Source organism: Colobus angolensis, unplaced genomic scaffold (genome assembly GCF_000951035.1).
Source record: "Colobus angolensis palliatus isolate OR3802 unplaced genomic scaffold, Cang.pa_1.0 Scaffold17, whole genome shotgun sequence".
Taxonomy (NCBI): domain Eukaryota; kingdom Metazoa; phylum Chordata; class Mammalia; order Primates; family Cercopithecidae; genus Colobus; species Colobus angolensis.
Window position 1 is genome coordinate 2,426,997 of NW_012114821.1, and position 26,157 is coordinate 2,453,153.

Here is a 26,157-nt window from a genome sequence, read left to right on the forward strand (position 1 = left end):
GACCCCAAACAGCCAGGCTGCTGTACCCTCGCTCCCCTGGGACATCACACCGCAAGCCAGGGCTGCCCAGCCCCACCCTTGCCCAAGGCTCCTTCCTGGGCAAGGATGCAACCAGCTGGCTCCAGCTGCAGGGCTGCCAGGCATCCCAAGATGAGGGACAGGGGCCCAGTTCCTGGGAGGACTGGATCACAGGGTTGGGAGACTGGCCACTGAGAAGGGGCATGGGCTGCTGGGTGGAGTTGAGTGGGTACCGTCACTGCAGAAGGTGGCCCACACCTGCCTCCCGTCCATTTGTGTCCTGTCTGTTCCCATGCCGGCAGCTGCAGCCCAAGCCTTGTGGTGTCATCAGTGCATGGGCTTCGGAGGGTGCTCCCGTGGATCCAGATGCCCGAGGGACGCCACCCACTGCGTCACTACTGCCACCCGTGAGTGAGGGGGCAGTGGTGGGCTGGCCATGCCCTTCTTGCCCAGGTGGGAAGATGTGGGCTCAGAGGGGGACAGAGCCTGATCCAGGCACCCAGTAAATCAGAAGCATAGGGGAGAATGTCCACCAGCGATGCCCAGGGAAGGGTATGAGCAAAGGGCCATGTCTGCCCCTGGGAGTGCCCGCATGCTTCATGTACCTGGGGCATCTGACCCTCACCTCAGTGGCAGATGGGGCAGCACGGTCTGGGCAAACCAGAGGCTCAGGGAGCTCCATGGTTTCTCTCTTGCCCACTCAGGGGTCCTCAGCAACATCGAGAACTTGCCTCTGGTCACCAAGATGTGCCACATGGGCTGCCCCGATATCCCCAGCCTGCGCCTGGGCCCCTACGTATCCATTGCTTGCTGCCAGACCAGCCTCTGCAACCATGACTGACAACTGCCCTCCTCCAGGCCCCCGGACACTCAGCCCCCACAGCTCTCACGGCCTGGCGCCAGGGCTCACGGCCGCCCCTCCCTCGAGCCTGGCCGGCCCACATCTCCTGGCCTCTGCAGCCAACATCCAGCACCACTTGTCCTCGGGAAGTCCTGTGTGGAGTCTTGCCTAAATCTGCTGCTGTCCAAGTCTGGGGCCCGTCGTGCCTGCCACCCCTTCAGTTCCCAACCTCCCCCAAATAAAATATGATTGGATCATGTGGCACAAGCTATCCAGTGGGAGTGGAGCCCCGCCTTCCTGGGCTTGGGGGTAGAGTGAAGTAGGTTTGGGAGTGCCTCGCTACCTCACCCCAGGCTAAACCCTACTACCCCACCCCCACCTGCCCTTATCATGGAAAGGCCCTCCCACCTCCAGCCAACTGTCAGGCCTGAAGGGCACAGGGGCCCAGGCCCCCCGGACAGTTGCTATTTCTAAAGCAACCAGAGTGGGAGTTGGGGCTGGGGCACACGAGGATACCCCCACCCCAGAGCGGGAGTTGGGAAGCCTCAGAGAAAGGACATCCCGGCTGAGACATGGAGGCTGTGCGGGGTGGAGGAAGGGAGGAGGGGCCCTTGGCAAAGACGGCTGCCGCAGGCCTTCTGGAATAGGGAGAGGGGTGAGGCAGGCTGTGGCTTCCTCACCCTCGCCCTCATACACACCCCTGGGCCAGTGGCCCGGCCTGCCCCTCCCTAGGAAACCCCCAGTTCTGGTAGGGAACACTACCTCCAGCTCCTCTGGGCCACTGGGTACCCAGCATGCAGGGCAGGGCGCTGGGGGGAGATGCTGGGAGTGGGATGAATCAGACTGAGGTGATGGGCAGCTGTGGCCGCCCATCTCGGGGTGGACGTGGGAAACGAGGTGAGCGATGTTTGTGGAAGTTGATCACTCGCTAGCCAAACATGGCGTCATGGCTGAGCTTCGGGCTGCAAGGTTGAATGGGACCCCCACATAAGCCTGGCACTCCCCTCGGAGAGGCTGAGGCGAGTCAACATCTGCAGGCCCCCCGCCACTGAGTTAGCACCTGCCAAGAAACACACTGCCAGGCCCTTTCCTCGGCCTCTCTTGTTCTCACCTTGGCAAAGTTCTCGTGAAGAATCAGCACAGGAGAAAGCTGATGGAATTGTCAAGCTGCTCCACAGGAGGAGGTGTCCCAGGCAGGGCCGCCAGACATTCAGGTGCCAGGACAACTTTCAGAGTAGCCCCAGGCACAGAAGGAGATGCAAACGGGGTGCGCTGGAGATGCCCAGATAAGCTCAAGAATTGAGGTGACAATGGAGTGTTTCTCAGATCTGCAGGGGAGGGACAGGGTGCCCCACAGCCACCATGGAGCACTGCAGTGTGGAGCACCGCTGCGAGAACAGGATAAGGCTGGATCCTCACCTCTCGTTATAGCCAAAGGCATTCCAACTGAATCAGAGGTTTCGATGTAAAAAGAAGAGGTTTTTAAATGCTAGACAATTCAGAATAGAAAAGCAAGACACATTCCTGAAGGGACTGGACACAGAGTTGCTGTAAACACAGCAATTCCACTCCTGGGCCAAATTCCACCCCTAGACATGGCCCAAGAGGAATAAACAGGCGTCCACACAAAAGCCTGTGCACAATCATTCGCAGCAGCGTTATTCACAGCAGGCAAAAGGCAGGAAAAACCCAAATGCCCATCAACTGATGGACAAATCAACAGAGATGACAGACCCACACTACGGGATGTCATTCAGCCACATAAAGGAATGAAGCTCTGACCCACGTCAAAACACGGGGAGCTTTGAAAATACAGGGGAGCCTTGAAAACAAACACGATGCTGAGTGAGACAGCAGCCGCACACAACAGGCCAAGCAGTGTACGATTCTATTTCTCAGAAGTAGCCGGAATAGGGAGCTCTGTGGAGAGGGAAAGGAGATGAGTGGTTGCCAGAGGGTGGCAGGGATTATTAAGAAATAGGGAAAGGCCGGGCACGGTGGCTCACGCCTGTTATCCCAACACTTTGGGAGGCCAAGGAGGGTGGATCACCTGAGGTCAGGAGTTCGAGACCGGCCTGGGCAATATGGTGAAACCCCGTTTCTACTAAAAATACAAAAATTAGCCAGGTGTGATGGCACATCCCTGTAATCCCAGCTACTTGGGAGGCTGAGGCACAAGAATAACTTGAACCAGGGAGGCGGAGGTTGCAGTGAGCTAAGATCGTGCCACTGCACTCCAGCCTGGGCAACAGAGCGAGACTCCATCTTAAAAAACAAACAAACAAAAAGAAATAGGGAAAAGCCAGAGTACTTTTCCCGCTCTCACACAATACAGTACTTCACCCCCTCACCAAAGTGTGTGTGTATTTCTCTCCACCAGCAACCAAGCCACACTGCAGTGGACACTGTCTGGGTGTCCTCAATTCAATTCCGACGCCATTCCCATGGAGGTCGCGTCAGATCCCGCAGGTGGAGGGCTCAGTCCCACGTGATGAGCCCCACTTCCGATGCCAGTCACAAGCCCCAGGTGTGGCCTGTGCTTCTGACCCACCTGCCGTGAATCAGGGTTCCCACGACCCCCTCCTCGGGTTTGATGACTTGCTGGAGCAGCTCACAGGACTCAGGGATGCACTGACCAGCGTTTACCCATTTATGACACAGGCTGTGATGAAGGTGTGGATGCACAGCGGGTGGAAGAGACGCGCGGGGCAGGCACGGGGAGGGGCGTGGAGCTCTCAGGCCCTCCCAGCGGCACCCTCAGGCACCTGCGCATGCTCTGCTATCGGAAGCTCCCTGAACCATGTCCTTTTGGGAAATCACAGAGGCTTCATTACGTAGGCATGATGGATTAAACTACTGGCCACTGATGAACCCAACCTGCTGCCCCCTCCTCTCCCCTGAAGGCTGGGGGTGGGGCTGAAGTCCCAGCTCTCTAATCTTGTGGGTCCCCATCCTGAAGCTCCCTGGGGACCCCCAGTCACCAGTCCTCTCATTAGCGTACAAAAGATGCCCTTGCCCCTCCAGGGATTCCAAGGGTTTTAAGAGCTGTATGTCGGGAAACCAAAATATCCATCTTACAATCTCACAAAATAAGCATCTCACGTTCTCACAGGAATGAAGCAACGAGAGTGCTAAAGCGTTCAGGGTTTATTTTCAAGATGATGAAAATGTGCTAAAACTGTGAATACACTAAAAACCACTGAATTACACACTTTAAATGGGTGGATTGTGTGGTATGTGAAGTATATTCGATAAAGCTGTTAAAAAATTTTTTTAAAGAAAAGACACAAAACCAGAATTGGGATTCATAAATACTATCTAAAAATCTAAAATGAAATAAAATAAAACAAAATAAACAAACTGAAAGACAAGACAAACAAGGAAATATTTGCCACGCATGTAACACGCGATGATTCCCTCCACACATAATGTCCACGAAAAGAGTCAAACTGTAAAATACGTGAAGACATTTATTCTGAGCCAAATATGAAGGGCCATAGCCCATGACACAGCCCTCAGGAGACCTGAGAACATGTGCTCAAGGTAGCCGGGGCACAGTCTAGTTTTAGGGAGACTGAAGATATCAATAAAATCCATGGAAGAGGTACATTGGCTCCATCCGGAAAGGTGGGACAACTCTGAGGGATGAGGCTGGGGCGGGGTTGGGGGGGGGGTGCAGGAGCCGGGATTCCGGGATTTAGGCAGATTTAAAATTTTTCTGATTGGCAATTGGTTGAAAGAGTCAAGATTATCTAAAGACCTGGAATCAATAGAAAGGAATGTGTGGATTATAAGGGGTGTGGAGACCAGGGTTTTATCATCACATGAAGCCTCCAGGTAGCAGGCTTCCGAGCCAATAGACGGTAAATGTTTCTCATCAGACGGAAGGTCTGTGTGGATGTTAACGCTGGTCAGCTCTCCCTGAATTCCAAGAGGGAGGCGGGATGATGAGGCTGTCCAACCCTTTCCCATCATGGTCCGAACCAGTGTTTCAGGTTCACTTCGGAATACCCTAGCTGAGAAGAGGGTCCATTCAGACGGTTGGGGGCAGGGGCTTAGAATTTCATTTTTGGTTTACGGTAAATAATCCTTCCAGATCCCCAGAGAGCAACAGATATGAGCAGCCTGTTCAGAGAAAAAGCCATTCAAGTGGCCAAGCCAAGGAGAAGAAATTCAACCGTACTTGGAATCAGAGAGGTGCCAAGCAGTACTGTAAACCCCCGAGCAGGAGAGCGACCCGGCCACGTGGCGAGAAAGGACACGGACCAACCTCTGTGCTGTCACAGACGCAGCCCTTGCAGGACAAATCAGCCCTGTCCAGGAAACTTCAAAATGCCACTAGCATTTTGTTGACTGCTGGCTCCCTAAAATGTCACCAAAAACCCAAGGACAGGTCACCCCAGCTCCCTCCAGCACTCCTGGGATTTGAGTCTGATTTGAGGTAGGTCTTCCAAGGTGGGGGTTCAGTTAGGGTTGGGCCAGGACTCGGAAAAGGTAGTTTAGAATTTTGAGGCCATGGGTTCTGAGTCTGGAAGGGTCCCCTAACGGTTTCTATTGAAGAGTCAATAGGCCTTTTGGGAAGATCCTCAATAAATGATAGCTATTTGCTGCTTTATCTTCCTAGAAGCGTGAAGCTCAGGAATGAAGACGCAGGGTGGAAAGTCGTGGTCTAGGCCGGGCGTGGTGTCTCACTCCTGTAATCCCAGCACTTTGGGAGGCCAAGGTGGGCAGATCACTTGAGGTCAGGAGTTCAAGACCAGCCTGGCCAACATGGTGAAACTCCATCTCTACTAAAAACACGAAAATTAGCCAGGTGTGCTGGCATGCGCCTATAATCCCAGCTGCTCAGGAGGCTGAGGCAGGAGAATCACTTGAACCCAGGAGCGGGGAGGTTGCAATAAGCCGAGATAGCACCATTGTACTCCAGCCTGAGTGACAGAAGGAGACTCTGTCAAAAAAAACGGAAGGGGAGGGGAGGAGAAGGGAGGGGATCGTGGTCCCATGAACAGTGAGCCCTGTGGGTGGAGTTGGCTCCGGTTCTCAGTGTGAACAAGCCCCACTGCTCCCCGCTGCTCCTAACAGGGTAGGGGGCAAAGAACGTGCACAGACAGATGTTCCCTGCAGTTTTCCCATCATGAAGCTGCAGGTGAGCTAACTTGCGTGCGTGCAGAGGGTGGCACTGGAGGGCACATCCCTTCTGGAAGGACACAGGATACCTCTTTCCAACGTACAACCCTTGGTGCTATTTGTGCCTCCACTTCCTTTCCAACATAGTAACATTGGTTTAGGAGCCATTGGTCTGCCCTGCTGGAGCCCCTCAGGGGGGATGCCCAGGAGAGCCAGAGCCCAGGTGGGGCAGCCCTTGAGACTCCCGGGAGGAGACCACCCTGAGGGCAGGCTGCGCAGGAAGGCTCACTGGGCCCTGGAGCTGCAGTGGCAGAGAGAGCTCTTCTGGATTCTGGGTGAGGGTGGGTGTTGCCAACATAAATTGGGAGGGACCGTGCAGGGGACAAGGCCACAGAGGGGTACAGTGCCAGCTCCTACAGGGCTCTGCGTGTCAGACTCAGGATTGCGTCTCCTCCCCACTCAGCACCTCTAAACCTGACTCCTTCCAGCCAGCCCCCAGGCCTCGCTGGAGGCTGCCAGCCCTCCCTGAGCCTTGCTGACATCTGGCCTGGAAGGGTGCCCCAGACCTGAACTTTTGACACTTCCTTTTCCTGGTCCACCCAGGGAGCTGCTCAAATAGAGGAATTCCTCTTTTGGAGGCAAAAAAAAGAAAGGAGGCTGTCCCATACGAGTGTGATCAGAAACTGCCCCGCCCCGGGCTTGGCCACAGCCTCACACATGGGGCCTGGGGACTCTTGCCCCGAAGCAGAGGACGGGGCAGGGCTGAGAGGATGGAGGAGAAGCCACCGAGAGCAGAGCAGGTGGGGCTGTGTACAGGCAGGGGCGTCCCTGGGTGCAGGGGAGAGGCCCCCAGTGCTGCCCCTGTGGCACCTCACTGTGGCTTGGGGCCAGCGGGGAGCCTAGCCTGTGTTGGTAGAAGGCCCTGGCTTCCACCCACAACCATGCCAGGGCACCGCCTGGCGCTGCAGGGGCTGGAAAACCACAGCTCCCTTTCCCAGGGGCCCTGGAGCCTAGGGGCGACCTCTGTTTCCTGAATGTGGAAGGCAGGAATCCAGACAAGGCACCTACTTCTCTGCTGGCCACACGGGGTCCTGGCTCACGGGGCTTCCTGGCCACAGGCCACCTGGCAAAGGTATACACATGCACAGGCCCCGCCCAACACCTCCCTGATGAGCAGTGGGCATGGGGTCTCATTCCAGGAGTCTTTCTTCAAGACCCATTGAGAGCCATCAGAAGGCATTACTTGCAAGTGACCCTTGAGGGTCAGATTCTGGAGCTGGTCATCCGGCCTCTGAGGGTCCCATCAGCTGAGAAGATGGGCAACAACAAATCAGCTTCCAAATCCTTCCCCTGGGATGAGGTGGCCATGGAAGGTGAGGCTCTGGGGACAGCTGCACTTCATCATAAAGGCAAGAAGGGGGAAGGCAAAAGCAGAGGCCAGAAGGCACCTCCAATGAACCTCAGCACTTGCAGAGAGAATGACAAAGTTGGGGGTTTTACTGTTTGGTGCAAGATGCAGCCCGGGACGGAACATGTCTGCTAGTGGCAGAAAAGGAAGACAGAGACTGAAGCCGGAGGAGGATGCAGTGTGCGTGGCTGACTGGCAGGCAGAGGGGTCACCTAAGGAGGACTGGAGGGCCTAGGGCAGAGAGTAGCCTCCGCAGATGCCAGCAAGGAAACAGGGACATCAGCCCTGTGACCTCAAGGACGTGGATTCTGCCAGTGCCTGAGTGAGCCTGGACCAAAGATTCCTTCTGGAACCTCCAGGTTGGAGTCCAGCCCCACTACACCTTGACTGTGGCCTGTGGGACCCTGAGCAGAGAGCCTAGCTGAACCCACATGGCAAGAAAGACTGTAGCTAAAAATGAGTGTTGTTTTAAGCCACTAAGTGTAGGGTGATTTGCTACCCAGCAACAGACGCTAGTGCAGCTTGAGGCTCTGATGAAACTGGTGGGCACGTTGAACGGGCCCAAATGGCCGGGAGCTGAGGGCGGCCTCCACCAACAGACAGTGAGGAACAGAATTTGGCCAACTCCACACCAGTTTAGAAGCAGGTCCTCCCCAAGCTGAGCCTTGAGATGATTATGGCTCAGCCAAAGCCTGCACTGAAGCCTGGGAGTGACCCAGCAGCAACATGAAGCCACGCCCAGACTCTGAAACAGAAACAGCGATGCAGTAAGTGTGGGCAGCCACAGGACACGGACTGACCGCAGGGCCTGAGCAGACAGAGAACACTGGGTAATGAGGGGACACCGGATGGCCATGGACAGACCCTGGGTAGCACGGGACATGGCAGACCATGGAACCTGAGCTCCCATTCCACCCTGGCTACCATCCGACCCACTGACCTGTCAGCAGAAACTGCCAGGGACCAGAGTGTGGCCTCTGTTCACTGCTGCCCTCCCCCACCAGAGTGCCTCTAGGAGACAGACTTGAATCTTCACCCCGGCCCATGGAGAGGGATCTGGGGAAGGTCCTGAAGAAAGGCCTCACAGCGGGGGTCCAGTGTGCCCAGAAAAGAGGCAGTGGTGTCGAGCAGGTGCAAGGGCCCCATCTGATCCCCGGATCACAGTTCAGGGGTAATTTCTTGAAGTCAGCAGCTCCAGTGGCAGCCTGACAATTCCTCAGTTTAGTGGCAGCATTACTGTGGGTGGAAGTCATCCCTGGAGGCTGTCTCTGGTCACACACTGAGCCCTGATCCTAGTTACACAATGATCCTAATCCAAGTCACAAGCTGAACTCTGACATTTGTTACATGCTGAGCCCTGCTCCCAATCACACACTAAGCCTTGATCCTGGTCACAAGCTGAGCCCTGACATTTGTTACATGCTGAGCCCTGCTCCTAATCACACACTGAGCCCTGATCCTAGTCACAAGCTGAGCTCTGACATTTGTTACATGCTGAGCCCTGCTGCTGATCACACACTGAGCCTTGATCCTCACAAGCTGAGCCCTGACATTTGTTACATGCTAAGCCCTGCTCCTGATCACACACTGAGCCTTGATCTTAGTCACAAGCTGAGCCCTGACATTTGTTACATGCTGAGCCCTGCTCCTGATCCTGATTACAAGCTCAGCCCTGGCATTTGTTATGTGCTGAGCCCTGTTCCTGATCACACATTGAGCCCCGATCCTGAATAAAAGCTGAGCTCTGACATTTGTTACATGCTGAGCACTGCTCCTGATCACACACTGAGCCCTGATCCTCACAAGTTGAGCCCTGACATTTGTTACATGCCAAGCCCTGCTCCTGATCACACACTGAGCCCTGATCCTAGCCACAAGCTGAGCTTTGACATTTGTTACATGCTGAGCCGTGCTCCTGATCACATATTGAGCCCTGATCTTAGTCACAAGGTGAGCCTTCCTCCTGATCACACATTGACTCTGATCCTGGTCATGTGCTGAGCTCTGACATTTGTAATATGCTGAGCCCTGATCTTAATAATACACTGATCCCGGATTCTGGTCACACACTGAGCCCTGACCCAGAAGTTCCTAGTGGAACTGAGGAGGGAAGGGTGTGGTCTTCTCGAAACACAGTCCTCCCAAACAAAGCCAGCCCAGACCCTGGCTAGGCCACATTTTTCCACACCCCAATCAGGCAGCTGCAACTTTGCAGAAAGGCTTAGCCTGGATCTCTCCATTGGGGGTCAGGCAGAAATTCTAGGAGGAGCTGGACGCCTGGGGGCCAGGCGTGTGTTCTGGGTAGAAGGCACAGGTGGGGCCCCTGGGTCTGAGGACAGGAAGGAGCTGGGCCATGCCATGTCAGAGGAATTGGGTCAGGCCTCAAGAGGAACCCAGGGTGTGTAGGGTGGGGTGTCTAATCCAGTTAGCTGCACCCAGCATCAACGGCCAATTGCAGCGTGGCTGAGTGGCACCATGCAAAACCAGACAGGCTTGCTGCTGTTCGGCCTTCACCCAGCCCTGGCTAGGCGGCCTTGACTAAGTCAATTACTTCTCAGAGCCACAGTTCCCTTATGCAAAATAAATGCATTAGCACTGTGCACTTCTGGAGCTGCAGTGAGGAAAAGTGAGATCCACTAGGCTCAGTCTCTGACACAAGTGGGACGCTAGGGAATCCTGGGTGCCCCACTCACCACCCCTGCACACTCCGCCCCCACCTAGTGCTCAGGGAGACACAGGCTCTCTCAGTCGCTGGGGCGAAGACCAGATCCCAAACAGAGCTGATCCAGCAGGAAAACCCAGGGACCCCAAAAGGGCCATGGCAAGGAGGGGGTGCGGGCAGGAGAGTGCAGTCTACCAAAGACAGAATTTCAACCAGTGGGGCAGGAGAAGGAAGGGCATTCCTGGCAGTGAGAACAGCAGGAGCAAAGACCAGGAAGGGGTGGGATTTAGGCGCTCGGGCTGAAGAGCTCCAGTGTGAGTCTGGGCATAGCTGACATCATGGCCTTGATGGCCAGGGCCCAGGAAGACGCAGGCTGCTTGTCATGCATCCGTCCCCCCACCCCCACACCCTACACACTGGCAGCAGCAGGACTGGGAGCAGGAGGTGGCAGGATCACAGACCAGACACAACCTGGGAAGGCTGGTGCAGGCACTCTGGGGGGATGTCCATAGGGGGAGCGGGGAGCTGAGCTGGAGATGGCCTGAGTCATCCCAACCCAAAGTCACTGTCCTCTGTCTGAGCCCGGGGCAAGGAACTTTCCCTCAGTTTCCTTACCTACAAGCAGGAGGTAAGCCCTGCCTGAGGGCAGCCTTATCGGAAGGTTAGGGATGAAGGTGCCCAGCTGGCAGGTGGCTGGCGGCGTGGGATTAGCGCCCCAAGGGACCCCAGCTCCTCCCCACCCCACTCTCCATCCAGGACCTTCTCTGCTGACCCGGTAGTTTTTGGCATTTGTCTCCTTAAGCCTCTGAGCAAACCGTGTAGCTGACTGTCCGGGTGGCAGTTCAGTCCCAGGCCCCCAACACCCAGCCTGACCACCCAAAGGAGCTGGGAGGTGGGACCAAGGTCCTCCTGGGAAGATTCCAGCCCAGAATCTGGGAAGATCCAGCACACAGATCTGCCCTGGAACACAGATGACCTGAGGCAGGAAGGATCCCTGAGGAGCCAGCAGCAGAGAGTGGCCCACCACCCTTCCCTGTCCCCTTCCAGGCCGTCGGGGGGGGTCCCTGGGCTGCCTGGGGTGACTCAGTGGGGGCTGTCCTGGATGGAGGGGAGTGGGGAGAAGAGTCGAGGCATAGGGTGTGTAGGAGTCAAGGAGGGTCCCCACAAAGGGAAGGGGGGGCAGCCCCAGGCCACGGTGGCGGAGGCGGGGAGCTGGAGGGGTCAGGAAGGGGCAGGGAGGGGACCCGCCTGTTACTGAAGGAATGAGGAAGAGACAGGGAGGGTCCCAGGCGGGTGGGGTGGGCCTAGAGGGCCAGGCTGGGAGTGGGAGGAGCAGCCTGGAAGGATGGGGAGCCCCTGGAGGCGGGCCTGGGGCGGGGTCTTCACACCTCCACCCTCGGGAAACTTGATCCCACTAATCCGCTCAGCCAACCGGTCTGTCGGCCACCTCACTTGGTGTCCGCTGTACCCCGCCGGGCAAGAGCACTCCCACTAGGGTGAGAGCATAGAGGAGTGGGCCGGACCATGAGGGGGACACAGCTGGCGCTCCTGGCGCTGGTGCTGGCTGCCTGCGGAGAGCTCGGTGAGGCGTGGGACCCACAGGGGAGCTGTGGCAGAGGGAGATGCCACCCACTGACATTTGCACACTGTTCCTGGGGAGGGCGCCCCAGGAAGGGGCCTCAGAGGCAGGAGAAGCCAGAGGCACCGGGCCAGTGTGTGGCCCACCCCTGGCCATAAGGAGAGGAGGGTGGAGATGGAGAGAGGGGCGGGCGGTGAGGGGGGCAGGAGCCTAATGAGGGTGAGCAGAGGGAGGCCTTCGAGGTGGGCGGGGGGCAGCCAGCCACATCCCTGGGCACTAGCCTGAGAGTCGCACTTTATGGGGGGGCTATAGGCACCCGAAGGGCCTTGAGCAGGGGAAGGAAGGGGTCCCCAGGGAGGCTGTGAGGCTGGGGTGGCAGTAGGGATGGAGACGAGTGGGGAAACCAGACACACGGGGTGGGGTGAGTCCCTCACACGGGGCCTGAAACAACCATTGGGGCAATGTCTGGACTCAACCAGAAGCAGCTGGGCCCAGAGACCCCTGGCGGATGGCTATGCCCATTTCCCAGAAACAGGTGCACCAGAGGGGGCAGAGGCCCCGCTGGGTCCCCAAAGTGGGGACGGAGGAGTCAGGCCTAGCTGTGCAGCTGGCTGCCCCAGCCAGCATGGGGGCCAGTCAGACCCACCTGGGCTGCTGCCGTTGGGGCTGGGGTCACTGGAATAGGTGGGAATTAAAGCCTCTCCATCCCCCTGCCAGCCTGTAAGTCCCTGTGGGAAAAGAGTGTCCACCCTGCATTCCATGGGCCTTCTGGCCTGATCCCTTAACCCCCACAGCAGCACTTCCCTGATGGGGAAACTGAGAGGGTAACGGGCTCCCAGCCACGCCGCCACCTGAGGCTTCCTGCCTGAGGTGCCCCTTGCTATGAAGATGCCAGGGCTTTGGTCCCCCTGAGTCTCCCAAACGTTTCCAAAGGGACTTGGCTTGGCCCCGCCCAGGCCTTGCCGGCTGGATCCCCGTCCCCAGCAGCTGACTCTGACTCTGGGATGCAGGGTCCCGAGGCGGAGCCCGGCCTGTCCCCAACCCCAGGCTCCTGGTATTGTTCCTGAGTTTTGGCTGGTGGGTATCTTGGCCCTGGCCAGTGTCACTGTCCCCTTCAGACCTGGGCTTCCAGGACAGACTGTCTCTGGGCTTGGGAAGGGTGAAGCCTGCCTGACAACCCTTGTCCCTTCTCCCCAGCGCCGGCCCTGCACTGCTACGTCTGTCTGGAGCCCACGGGAGTGTCTGACTGCAACACCATCGCCACCTGTACCATGAATGAAACCATGTGCAAGACAACACTCTACTCCCGGGAGATAGGTCAGTGGGCACGGAAGGCGGGCAGAGCTGGGTTCCTGGTCAGAGCCACCTCCAGCCCACTCACCACCAGCCAGCTTGGCCCCAGTGCACAGCCACCACCTCACCCATCTCCAAAAATGGCTTTCTGCCTGAGCTAGGCCTCCCTCTGCCCTCCCCTTTCTTCCTCTCTCCCTGCTGTCCTTCAGTGGGGACACATCTGCAACCTCATTTTGGGGGGACTGGGGAAGGTGGGCACTTACAGGCTTTGGTTTCACAGTCACCTCAGGGTGGGAAGTGCCCCATCAGGTCGGGTGCAGAATGCCAGAATGCCAGGCGGCACATGGTAGACACCCGGACAACACCTGTGGGAGGGAAGAGGAAGAGGAGGGCACTGGGCCAGGAGGGACGGAAACCCGGGTGGGTGACCCCAAAGTCAGGCCTGCATGAGGTGGTGCCAGCAGGGACCAGGGCTTGGAGGCAGTAACCAGCCCTGATGGCTGACTCTTCCCGCACCCCACAGTGTACCCCTTCCTGGGGGACTCCACAGTGACCAAGTCCTGCGCCAGCAAGTGTGAGCCCTCGGATGTGGATGGCATCGGCCAGACCCGGCCCGTGTCCTGCTGCACCACTGAGCTGTGCAATGGAGATGGGGCACCTGCTCTGAACAGCCCTCACTGCCTGGCCGGGGCCCTCACGCTTCTCCCACTCCTGAACCTCTGACTCTAGAGTCTCCGCCAACCCCCATGGCCCTGCACCAGCCAGCCCTGTGCGGCCCAGCCCCGAATGCCTTGAAGAAGTGCCCCCTGCACCAGGACTCCTGAGTCTCCTTTCTGGGCACAGACCTGCCTTCCAGGGCAGACAAAGGGGCCCCGAGCTGCATCTCTAAGCCCGTCTATGTCCCCGTTTCTGTTTGTCTGTCTCTCTTCCTGCCTTCCTGTGATGTTAAGCTCTATCCCATCGCGAGAACAGCCACTGGGCCTGGGACCCCCACACAAACCATGCAGATCTCTGCTCTCAGGAGATGTGGGGGCCTGACCAGGGTGGGGCAGGAGCTGAGACCCATGGGCAGGGAGCTGAGACCCATCTACCAGGGTAAAGTCAGGGCCGGCTCCTTGGAGGAGGGGGCATTAGGGCCAGGCCTTGAATGATGGAGAGATCTGACAGGCCTTGAGGAGGGCAAGGCATTGTCACGGGGCAGGAAGTTCAAGGCAGTGACCAGGATCTGGGGTTGTCCCCTGGAGCACCCCACTACCCACCTCCCCGGCCTAAGCAGGGCCTTGCCCCAAGGCTGATGGTGGAGGCTGCTTTGAGGAGGAGGCCATGGGCCAGATCCCAGTGAGTCCACTGCCTGCCTCTCCAGGCTCACCCCACATGTCCACTTCATATCCCTGCCCTCACTTAGCTCTGCTCCCAGGGGTCGGGTGCCCAGGGGGTCAGATGCCCAGGGCAGCACAAGTTCTGGTGCAGAAGGGACCTTCATTTCACCTGGGCGCTAGGTCAGTGCCCCAGTCCTCCAGGCCACTCTCCAGGGAGTCCTCTGCCCCAGAGGCCTCCAGGCTGAGACTCCATGATCACAGGCAGGGACATGCATGCACACACATGCACGTGGTCCTAGAAACACACAAGGAACTCAAGGACACGAGGAAGGACAGGACCCAGTGGCCCTGCTACCCAGCGTCAGCCCCTCCCAAGGGCTGCCCAAGGGAGGCGGTGGCAGGAGATGGGCCCCAGCCTGGACAGAAGAGAAGAATGTTCACCCTGGAACCTGCCTCTCCCCCTGGACCCTACAGACCCCCACTGAGCCTGCCCACCTCACCCTCCCTGCTCCAGTAGCTGTTTCTGAGCCCCTGGGTGTCACCCTCCTGGGACTAGACCTGTAGTCCACAGTGGGCGCTATGGTCCAGGGTCTGCTCCCAGGGGCCGGGCCCCCACAGCCCAATGAGTCCCACCACCTGGAGCACAGTGACCATCTGTCAGAGACGCCTTGGTGGTAGAATGAGGGCAGCCTCCTGGAAAGGAAGGGGTCTGGGAGGCTAGGAATATTCTAGTGCTGTCTTGGATACCCCATCTGGGCTGTGACCCTGAGCTCTGATTTTGTCAAGAGGGAGACATGCTCTCAGCCATCAAACATGTCACAGCTCTCAGCTGGCTTTTCTCAAGACTCTCACAAAGTGGCCTCAAAGCCTAGTCTGAGACTCTATTTACACACACACACATACACACACAAACACCCTACAGAGACTGGGAACAAGGCCTATCTGTGATCAGAGATCAGGACTCAGCCTGGAATCAGGATCGGGGCTTAGTCTTTGGCCAGTGATCAGGGCTCAGTCTGTAACCAGTGCCAAGCCTTGATCTATGATTGATGTCCTGGCTCCATGTGTGAGCCTGTGGCACAGCCACCGAGTATGACTCAGTCAAGGGCCAAGGATCGGGATTCGATCTCTAACCAGGATCCAGGCTCAGTGTGTGATTGTGTGATCAGGAAAAGGCTTCAGTCAATGATAGGGGAAGAGGCTCAGTTAAGGCCCAAGCACAGGCTGTGAGTGAGGTCCATTCCAAGCCTTAGAGCCCTATCTTTGACCTTAACCTCACTGTCCATGATGCCACCTTTTGGGTACCTGTCCCTGAGATTCCCCATGACCCAAGTCCTTCAACCAGGCTTACTCCTCAGCTTGCCAGCGGGGTAGGAGGGGCTTATAGTGAGGTGCCAGGGCAGGGACCCAGGGCCCCACCAGTGCAGTGCCCTGGGCAGTTTCACAGCCTGTAGGAATGAGCAGGGCAGGGCATGGTTTGATGGGAAAAGGAAGAGCCAGTGGTTCCAGATTTTGGTTGGAAGAGGAGCCAGGAGCAGGCAGGGGAGGAGAGGAGTTGAACTCAGTGTCTGGTGGCGCAGGCCACTCCCACCTGTGGCAGGCTGATGGAGTGGGCTCTGCTCCTCTCTAGGACCTGCCAGTTCCAGCACTCTCTGCCCTGGCCTCATCACATCTGGCCCTGAAATCAGAGGAATGATGAGACCACCTTGCCAGCCGTCCTTTTTTCTCTCCTACTCCTGACCTTCCCCAGGCCACCTGCTGTGACCTTCCAGAACAGGATGAACACCTGCCACACTTCCTCAGGGAGCAGGGCTCAGCCCACCCCAGGGCAGGGATGTCTGGCTCTCAAATGCAGACAAGAGAGCCAGGACAAAGCTGGAACCCAGCACTAACCTTCAAGAGGACAAAGCACCCTCAGGACCTCAGTCATCACCTCCCATATCTTGGCATTAGCAATCCCCCCACCCCACTGCCAGGACATCTTCCTCAGCCTCAGCCCTGTGCCCACTATCAGCATGCCATCTAAGTCACCAGCCAGTGTCCCTGGGTAGCTACTGCAGCCACCTCCAGCTCCTTGCCTCCCCCTTTCTATTCTAACCATTGTTAAATCAGCAGCCAAAGCTGAGAGCTCACTCAGTGCCCGTCTATGCAAAAAACCCCAATCCTGGCCGGGCGCGGTGGCTCATGCCTGTGGTCTCAGCACTTCGGAGGTCGACGAGGTGGGCGGATCACGAGGTCAGGAGATCGAGACCATCCTGGCTAACGTGGCGAAACCCTGTCTCTACTAAAAATACAAAGTGGTGGCGGGCGCCTGTAGTCCCAGCTACTCAGGAGGCTGAGGCAGGAGAATGGCGTGAACCCGGGAGGCGGAGCTTGCAGTGAGCCAAGATCGCGCCACTGCACTCCAGCCTGGGCAACAGAGCCAGACTCCGTCTCAAAAAAAAAAAAAAAAAAAAAAAAAAACTCAACCCTCCAAGGAACTTGACTAGCTATCAGACTCACCTGTGAGATGTGACTAGCTCTGCAGCCTGGACACAGGGTCAGAACCAAGGCTGGGGGTGTCAGACTGGCAAGTCCGAGCTCGCATGGAAGAAGGCCTGAAACAGGTCTGTCCCAATGGGGCAGGTTCTGCCCTGAGAAGGAGTAAGATTCCCATTCCCAGGGGTGTCCAAACCTGTGCTGAGTTCTGTTAGAGAGGTTACAAAGCATTTGTACCCTGGGGAGAGGTCACCCTGAATGCCCACAAATACCCATCCTGGGTCACCTTGGAAGAAACAACATTAAGCCTGTCTTTAACTACTCATCCACCCATTCATTCCATTCATCCACTCATCCATTCATCCACCCATCCATTCATCCACCCATTCATTCCATTCATCCACCCATTCATTCCACTCATCCACCCATCCATCCATCCACCCATCCATCCATCCTCCACCCACCCACTCATCCATCCACCTCCCTTTTTAGCCATACATTATTCACCCATCCATCCTTCTACCCATATGCCCACCCACCCATCCATCACTCTCTTCATCCATCCACCCATCCCCTATCCGTTTATCTATCCATCCATCCATCCATCCATCCATCCATCCACTCATCCATCCATCCATCCATCCATCCACTCATCCATCCATCCATCCATCTTCTGTCCAGTCTCCATTCATTCACTCATCCATCCATCCCCCCATCCATCTACCCATCCACCCACCCCTGCATCTATCCCTCTTCTGTCTCCCATCCATCCACCCACCCATCCATCCACTCACACATTCATCCACCCATCCACCCACCCATTCATTCAGCCATCCCCCATCCATCCACCAATGCACCTACCTATTCATCCATCTATCCCCCTTCCATCTACCCATCCATCCATCTTCCATCCATCCCCCATCTATCCATCCACCCACACATCCATCCATCCATCCATCCATCCTCCAGCAAATGCTGCTCAACAGTCAGCATGGTCAGACCCAGGCTGTGGGAGAAGGATTCTTAGAGAAATGGAAACATGTTCTGCTTGAGGAGATGACAGTCCAGTAGTCCCTCAGGCCAGCCCAGACAGGGCAAGCATCAAACACCAACGGTGGTGGTGGGGTTTTGACTGCATGCTGAAGGCAGTGGAGAGCCAGGGAGCGTTTCTGGGAAGAGCAGTGCCATGGGCCAGTTTGCATTTTAGCTGGTCTCTCTGAGAGGAGGGTGAAGAGTGTAGCCAAGGAGAAAGGGCCAGGCCCCTGGGAAAGAGACTGGGCTGACATGGCAGATAGCTGGGGCTTGGTGTGAACTGGCTCAGTGCTGCAGGCCTACCATGGATGAGAACTCCGGGGTTTGGGAAATGGAGCTGCCCTCAAAAAACCTGGTCACCCGGTTCCACATGTCGGGAAAAGGTGTGGATTCATGGAGAGGCAGGAGGAGGGGAGAGCAGTCACCTAACTAGGGCATAAATTCTCCCTGCTTGAGTCGTGTCTGACACAGTGCTGCTTTTCCACCTGCCAATAGGGTGCTGGGCTCAGGGATGGGCCAAGTTAGTGCCCACGCTTCCCACATAGCAGAAAGGCTGCCTGTGCCCTTCTGCTGGCTGAAACTCCCACCCAGAGCACCCTCTGAGGACTTCCCTCCCTTCGAAAGCCAATGCAAGCAGCAGCTGAGAGCAGTACCCCTGCCCTCAGCATCTGCCCACCTCTACCCCAAGTACACCTGCACTGTGATCAGCACAGAGCTGAGGCGAAAGCGTGATGGAGACCCATCCTTTGCCAGATACTTGCTAGTTTTCACAACCACCCTCTGGCAGATGTTCCCCTGACCAGTTTATAGATGAAAGAAAGTGGGGTGAGAGTGTCTCGTGAGTAGACGTGGGCCACACGGAAGGCTGGGTGGAGCACAGGTTCCAGAACTGGACAGTCTCTGACTCCTCTCGAAACATCTGGGTGTATCTGTGGACCAAGCCCTGGGGAGAGGCTGCTCTTGGCTGCCATCTGTGCACCAACCCACGTCAGCCCCTTTGTTTGATTTGCAGTAACTACGCCCTCCCTTGGCTTTCCTGCAACCATCCCATAGCCTCACACAACTCACCTCAGCCCACAAGGCCAGGTCACTTCAGCTTTCACAACTACTAACAAAAAACCAAAGACTGGAAGGAAAAAGGGACCACATCAAGGCCACAGATGAAAAGAGCAGTAGGCCAAGACCAGAACCCAGGACTCCTGGTGCCAGTCCAGAGCTCCTTCCGGCATCGAATTCTGCCTCAGAAGGGCCCACTCACTCACTACACATTTGTCTGCCACCACGTTTATAGCCACCCATCCCTCCATCCCTGAATTCTCCCATCCATTCATTCATTTTTTCACCCATCAACTATCTCAAGTGTCATTCATTCAATAATCCATCCACTCATCTTTCCCCCATTCATTCCTCCATCCTCTACCCACCTATCCACCCATCCTCCATCCATCCATCCTTCTGAAATCCACCTATCCACACATCTATCTAACATCCATCCACGCATCCACCCACCTCTCCTCCACCCATCCTCTGCCCATCCACCCATCCATCCCCCATCCATCCACTCATTCTCCCCTCATCCCCCACAAATCCACCCATCCATCCTCCACCCATTCCCCATCCATCCCGCACGCATCCACCCATCCATCCCCCATCCATCCCATATTCATCCCCCACTCATCCATCTACCCATCCAGCCATCTATCCATCCATCCATCCACCCACTCATCCATCCACCTATCCATTCATCTATCCATCCCCCACTCATCCTCCACTCATCTCCCACCCATCCACCCATACATCCTCCACCCATTTCCCATCCATCTCCCATCCATCCACCCATCCATCCATCCCCACCTATCCCTATCCAAACATACGTCCTCCACCCATTTCCTATCCATCCCCCACCCATCCACCCATCCATCCTCCACCCATTTCCCATCCATCTCCCATCCATCCATCCATCCATCCATCCCCCACCCATCCACCCATACGTCCTCCACCCATGCCCCATCTATCCCCCACATATCCACCCACCCATCCTCCACCCATTCCCCATCCACCCATCCATCCACCCACCCACCCATCCATCCATCCATCCCCCATCCATCCTCTATTAATTCCTGACCCATTCACCCATACATCCTCCACCCATTTCCCATCCATCTCCCACCATCCACCCATCCATCCCATATTCATCCCCCACCCATCCACCCACTCATTCATCCACCCATCCACCCATTCATCAACCCATCCATCCCCCATTCATTCACCCATCCATCCCCCACCCATCTATCCATCCATCCCCTATCCATCCCCTATTCATCCCCCATTCATCCATCCCCCATCCATCCATCCATCAACTCATCCATCTATGCAACCACCCATAGGACATCACAGGACAGAGAAACCAGAGAGGCGAGTATACCTAGAGGACTGTGGAGAGGAGCACCTTAGTGGGCCTCACAGCATGGGGAAGATGTGGGACATCAGATGGGAGACCAGGCAATGTGGTCACTGAGTGGCATGGCATAGGCAGGCATGGATATGGAACAGGGTGTGGTGGGGGGCATGCAGTAAAGAGCAGACAACACAGTCAGGCCAGGAGGCTGGAGGGTGAGCAGAATCCTATTGTCAGGAACCTAAAACCAAGAAACTTAGGCTTGGTCTAAAGGTCATTAGTGGGAAGGGGCTGGCAGTGATGAGGGGCCACTCCTGGGCCCAACCTTGTCAGCCTGAGAGCGGTCTAGCTGGCCCACGCTACCGTCACCTGACACCTGCTTCCTACCTCTGGCCTCTACTTTGCAGGTGTGTATCAGGTGTACACAGACCAGGTAGAGGTCTGTGGAGAGGGCTGCAGGCCAGGCTGCAGGGAGGGGTGCCAGGCAGGGCTAGAGCAACCAGGGCAGAGGCCACACTGACCCGGGTCTTAAGGGTCCCCCAGGTTGGGGCTGGGTGGCCTATGTGAACCCCAGAGGCACAGCCAGGACATGGGGGCTCATTCAAGGGGCAGTCTGAGCTCAGTGGGAAAGGCCTGCTCTGTCAGAGCTGTCCCAGGACCACTGGACATGGCTGGGGAAGAGTGAGTTCCCCAGTGTTGGAGGTGTGCAAGCAGAGGGCAGGGTCACCGTCCTCAGAGCTCCCAGATCCAGCTCCCTGCCTGCCTGCCATGTTCCTGCCAGCTGCCTCCCCACTGGGCCCTGTACCGCCTTCGCCTTCCTGACTCACGCGGCCGGTTCTGCCACCGCCCAGGAGCCGGTGCCCAAGGGGCTGAGTATAAATCCTTGATGTGAGGCTGGCTGCCTCTCGTTGCTCCTGACCACGGAGCAATGGCCTCTCGCTGGGCTGTGCAGCTGCTGCTTGTGGCAGCCTGGAGCATGGGCTGCGGTGAGTAGGCCGCAGGCTGGTGGGGACCCTGCCCCTGAGCTTATCTGCCCACCTCCCAGGGGGATGGGGCTGTTAGGGGTGCTTTGGAGCCAAGAGCCTCCTTAGGCCCCCATGAGGCTCATACTCCTCATTCTCAGTGACCCTCCTGGGTCCCAGAGCCCAGCTTCACCCTGGGACAGGGGTCATGGCTCCATTCTGCAGGAAGGGAGACAGAGGCTTGGTGGAGGGATGCAGCATTCAAGTCTGTGGCTCAGCTCGGTTAGAGAAAGCTGCCAGAGAGGCCCCCTTGAAGGGCTCCCCGGGGCCTTGAAAGATGTCAGCGAGACTCCTTCAGCCCCTGCCTCCTGGTTCCAGGATGCGGCCCCCGAGGCCAGGTGATGAGGTTCTGCCCCCATCCCTCACCTAGGTGAGGCCCTCAAGTGCTACACCTGCGAGCAGCCCATGGTCAGTGCTTCCTGCAAGACCATTACCTACTGCAAGCCGGAGGACACAGCCTGCATGACCACACTGGTGACGGTGGAGGCAGGTGAGTCCAGGCCCCACGGCAGTGCCGGGTGCACTGGAGTCAGGGCCGCCTCCCCCAAGGGCCTCCCTCCTTTGCTGGTGCTCCTCTCAGCCCAAAAGGCAGCAGGTGGGATGGGCAGAACAGGCTGCCACACCTTGGCTGGGGTGCCTTCGAGGGTGGCACAGCCCCCTCAGAGATCCAGTCCTGGGGCACCGGGCGCTGGAGGTGGGTGGGACTCAAACACCAGCTCTGACACAGACCCACTGGGTGTTGTTGCCACAGCCCCTGGGCTCGGGCTCCCATCTCAGGGCAGGCACTTCAGAGGTCCGACAAGTCCTAATAATTCATGAACAGGTCACAGTCAGAGGAGGGCTGGGCCCCGGGCAGCTTCACAGATGTGGGCTATTGGGAACGGGGATTGCAGGGAGGGCGAGGTCAGCGGACGGCGGTTGGGAGCAGTGCAGCAGCAGGCAGGCGCTGCAGGGGAGTGTGGGTTCTGACACTGGCCCCCCCTGCAGAGTTCCCCTTCAACCAGAGCCCTGTGGTGACCCGCTCCTGCTCCCGCTCCTGTATGGCCACCGACCCCGACAGCATCGGGGCCGCCCACCTGGTCTACTGCTGCTTCCGAGACCTCTGCAACTCGGAACTCTGAACCGAGGGCGGCAGGGTGGAAGGTGCTCCTCAGGCACCTCCTCTCTGACGGGGCCTGGCTCCACCTGCAGTCACCTCCCCCTGCTTCCTGCTGCCAGGGCACAGCTCACTCATGGGGTCTGAGAGGAGAGAACCACACCAGGGGCACCCTCTGCCTTCCATACCCCACACGTGTAAAACATAAATAAGCCAAGAGTGGAGATGACTTTTGTCCTTCCTGGGCACTGACACCGTGTGGAGCTGGCCTTCAGGAGAGCCAGGCTGAATGACAGCACATTCTAGGCACCTGCTCCTCCCTATCACCCAGAGCCTCTGTGACCCATTTCACAGACAGGAAAAGAGAGACTTAGGGGGAGAAATGCCTCCTGGGCCCCTTTCCTGATGCAAACTAGCCTGGCGTCTCAGACCAAGACCTGTTCCCTAGCCCAGGGAACATCTCCTCCCGCTAAGAATCTCCCCTGCAGACCCTGGAGGCGTCACTCCCACCCTAGAGTGGAAAGGAAGCTCAGAGTGGGAATCCACTTTCCTCCCAGGGTGGGTACATCTGGCGCTGCCTGCGCGGCCCAGGGGGTCTTCCTGGATGTGTGCACCTGGGCCTGCTGGTACCACACAGCTCCACGGTTTCAGTCACCTCCTCTGACAACTGCCCGCTGTCCCCTTGGGACGGCTGAGGAGATTAGAGGAGGAGCCCAGGGTCCTCAGGACCCAGGAGACCTGACTTTCAGGCTTGCTTCCCTCTCTGCCTGGCCCTGGCTGTCCCATCACAGTCACAGTGCTCTGTGCCACTGTCGCCACTGTCAGGAGGTGGGCAGAGCCAGTGGGGAGCACGGGCTGCTGTGCGCCTGAGCCACACCAGACATTGCCCCTCTTCAGGCCCCAGTCCCCTGGTGTCCCCTGGGCTGCACACCTTCTAAGCGCTGCCCAGCTAGGTCTTGGGTTCTAAGGCCACACACGTCAGCTGGGCCATGCCCGTGGGGTTGTATGGGCACCTGTGGCTGCTGGGGTGGGAGCAGTATGCAGCAGGCAGTGGTCTGACCAGCTAGGCATACCCGAGGAGCACGCGGGAGTAACCAGGGCAGAGGCGGGGGTCGCCCAGGACCCCTTTGAGAGCTCACCTCTATGAAGGGCCCAGATGTTCGAACCTACCCCTACCTCTACACCCTCCCAGAAATACCAGGAATTAAATGCTCTTCCTGGGGAGCAGCCCCGACCAGAGAAAGCTGCCAGAGAGGCCCCCTTGAAAGGCTCCCCGGGGCCTCCTCGCTACCAGCACCGGGCCTGCGGTGTGGCTTCCCGTTAGGGCAGGTCCCCTGGGTCATGGCCGGACCTCCAAGGGCCTCACCAGGGCCTGGATTGGAGCCAAGGGGCCAGGGCCTTGACCTCACCAGGTGCACCAAGCAAAAAGTCGCCGCATCTCTGGCGGCGTCCCCAGCGGCGCAATGGGGTGAGGCCTCCAGGCTCTTTCTGAGCGCAGTGGGGAAGGCTCAGCGGGTGCCCCCATCCCTGGGAAGGCACCTGCGGGGGCCCCCGGCGCTGACCCCACGCAGCCAGCAGAGGGCGCGCGCCCGAGCCCGGGAACCCGCTCCGCGAAGACCCCTGCCAGAGCTCTCCCCGCGAGCACGCAGCGACCCTGTGCACTCTGCCCGGAACCTGCACTGCAAGCGCGGCTGCGCCGCCTGGACCCCGGGGTCCCGCAGCACAGAGTTCAGAGAGCCCTGGCCCTCTCGGCCGGCCTGGAGGACCGGTCATGGCTCCATTCTGCAGGAAGGGAGACTGAGGCTTGGTGGAGGAATGCAGCATTCAAGTCTGTGGCTCAACCCAGAGAAAGCTGCCAGAGAGGCCCCCTTGAAGGACTCTCCGGGGCCTTGAAAGATGTCAGCGAGACTCCTTCAGCGAGACTCCCGCCCTGCCTGTCGCCGCGACCCTCCCAGGAAATGCGTGAGGAGTCCACGGTCCACCAGGGACCTCGGGAGGGCGCGCCCACGGGGTGGGGCTCGCGGGGGCCAGGCGCTCACCACTGGGGCGCGCGGGGTCTAGGGAAGGGAGTGGGCGCCGCATCTGTGACCGCCGCAGGATGTGGGGAAAGCTGGTGGGGAAGCAGCCAGCTGCAAGAGGTGGCGGTGGAGGGGAGGGAGAGGGGCGCCCAACCGGGCCGCTAGGCCCTACTGCGCGGAGGGGAAGCAAAGGCCCTTCTGAACCCCACTACCACGGAGAGGTCAAAGGAGCCAGCGCTACTCTTCCGCAGCTTTGAGAAATCTCTAAGATAAAGGAGAGGGGTGTGCAGACCGTAGGGCGTCCCTCCCTGCCCTCAGGAGCGAGACCCTCCACCTCCCCAAGGATGCCCTCAGCTCGCAGGTGTCCAGAGGGGAAGTCATGCGGGAAGCGGCGGCCTGGGCCGCATCAGCCCCTTTGGCCTGCCTCGTGGAGCCCTTGGGGGCCACACTGGGAATTCCCTGCCTTAATCTGTTTCCCTGTCCATGAGGTGGGCGATGGTCCTGCTGTTCCAGAATTCCGGACACCAGGCACAGCCAAACTCCACTCAGTAAGGCCTCAGATGTGGGGATCTGTGTCCCTGGGCCCTGAGGGGACACAGCAGTGGCCACTCAGCAGACTGAGCCTAGAGGCAGTGGCTGGGTGCTGAGACTGAGTAGGTAACTGGCCCAGGGTGAGCCCCAGGGACACCCACCAAGGCACTGTCCGCCTGGCCATCAGAGGCCACAGTGCCCACTCCCCCAGGACCACGGACCCGTGCACAGCCACCACCCCAGGACCTCTGGACACACTCCCATACCCTGTACCTGTCCCTTCTTCACTAGCATCCACCAAGGGCCTCCTGGGCCCAGCACCTGGACACTGTGCAGACACCTCCGGGGGTGGGGGCGGCTGGGGCAGAAATTCTGCAGCTGTTGGCCTTGGGGGAAGGACGCGGGCTGAAGCGGTCGCTGCCCTCTAACTTCTCTGAGGTGGCAGGCCCACAGGAGCAGAGTGGGCTCCAGTGGCCCTGCCAGGACAAGGCACCGGCTCGCTTCCAATCCCAGTCGCCCATTCCCTGACCCAGGCCAGTCCTGCTGGCAGGAATCAGCACCACCACAGCCAACAAGGGCTCTCCTCCACCCTGTGGTCCGCCCATCCTCCAAAAACAAGACCAAGAGAGGGCCCTGCTGGCTCAAACCTTCAGCCTCCGTATGGAGAGAGAAGTCCCAGAGGCCTGCGGGTGTTGCCCATTCAACCACCTTGAAGCTCTGTTGCTTGTGCACGCCGGTACAAATGCACACAGGCACGCACATGCATATGCACACTGGATACACGCATCCCTAGTCCAGTCACTGAGCCCCACTCCCCATCCAGGCCAATGTGTCTTCCACGACCCGGGGACAGCTGCTGAGCCAGGGACCGCAATGGCATCATCACATAGTGCCCCCCCAAGTCCCCAGGCACCCTGTCCTGTCGCCCCCGCCCTGCACCAGGGCTCAGGCAGCTGCTCGTGACCACTGGCTGGACAGCATCCCCACAGCTTCGTCTGCAGCCCCACTGGGAAGCTTGTCTTGTAACACTCAGCTCAGACACCCATGGCGACCCCACGAGCCACCTCCCCCAAGGACCCCCAAGAAAGAACAGAGGCTTCTGGGCAATCGCCCTGGCTGCAGACCCCAGACTTGCCGCGCAAGTTTGCTTCCCCTCTCCAGCCCTACTGCCCCATCACTAAATGCTGGGTTCATAGCTGTTTCCAAGTACCCACTCCTTCCCCGGCCCTCAGAGCCTTCTGGACCCTCCCGGGAAGGTGGTCAGAGCATGGACGTGGCCACACCCCACCTCATTCACCTTTATGTCCGGGAGGGTCCCACTCCCCCCCCCACCCC

The 26,157-nt window shown here is 58.2% G+C and overlaps 3 protein-coding genes across 4 annotated transcripts in view; all 3 read left to right on the forward strand.

Moving 5' to 3' along the window:
- The window catches only part of LYNX1 (Ly6/neurotoxin 1), an 11,774-nt gene extending 10,644 nt beyond the window's left edge, over positions 1–1,130 (forward strand). The window contains exons 4-5 of one of the 2 annotated variants that reach the window (XM_011938107.1): positions 321–425; positions 723–1,130. In XM_011938107.1, coding sequence (XP_011793497.1) covers positions 321–425; positions 723–859 — 242 coding nt within the window. In that variant the 3' untranslated portion in view covers positions 860–1,130. The remainder of the gene's footprint in view (positions 1–320; positions 426–722) is intronic. The other variant, XM_011938112.1, reaches the window with a different exon arrangement.
- A 10,360-nt stretch (positions 1,131–11,490) lies between these two features.
- LYPD2 (LY6/PLAUR domain containing 2) lies at positions 11,491–13,745 on the forward strand. The gene is made up of 3 exons (XM_011938113.1): positions 11,491–11,638; positions 12,833–12,952; positions 13,452–13,745. The coding sequence occupies exons 1-3, from the start codon at positions 11,581–11,583 to the stop codon at positions 13,649–13,651; spliced, it is 378 nt and encodes a 125-aa protein (XP_011793503.1). The 5' UTR covers positions 11,491–11,580; the 3' UTR covers positions 13,652–13,745.
- A 7,318-nt stretch (positions 13,746–21,063) lies between these two features.
- On the forward strand, positions 21,064–22,490 carry SLURP1 (secreted LY6/PLAUR domain containing 1). The gene is made up of 3 exons (XM_011938114.1): positions 21,064–21,141; positions 21,548–21,667; positions 22,165–22,490. Exons 1-3 carry the CDS (start codon positions 21,084–21,086, stop codon positions 22,296–22,298), a joined length of 312 nt encoding a protein of 103 aa, XP_011793504.1. The 5' UTR covers positions 21,064–21,083; the 3' UTR covers positions 22,299–22,490.
- The last annotated feature ends 3,667 nt before the right edge of the window (positions 22,491–26,157 follow it).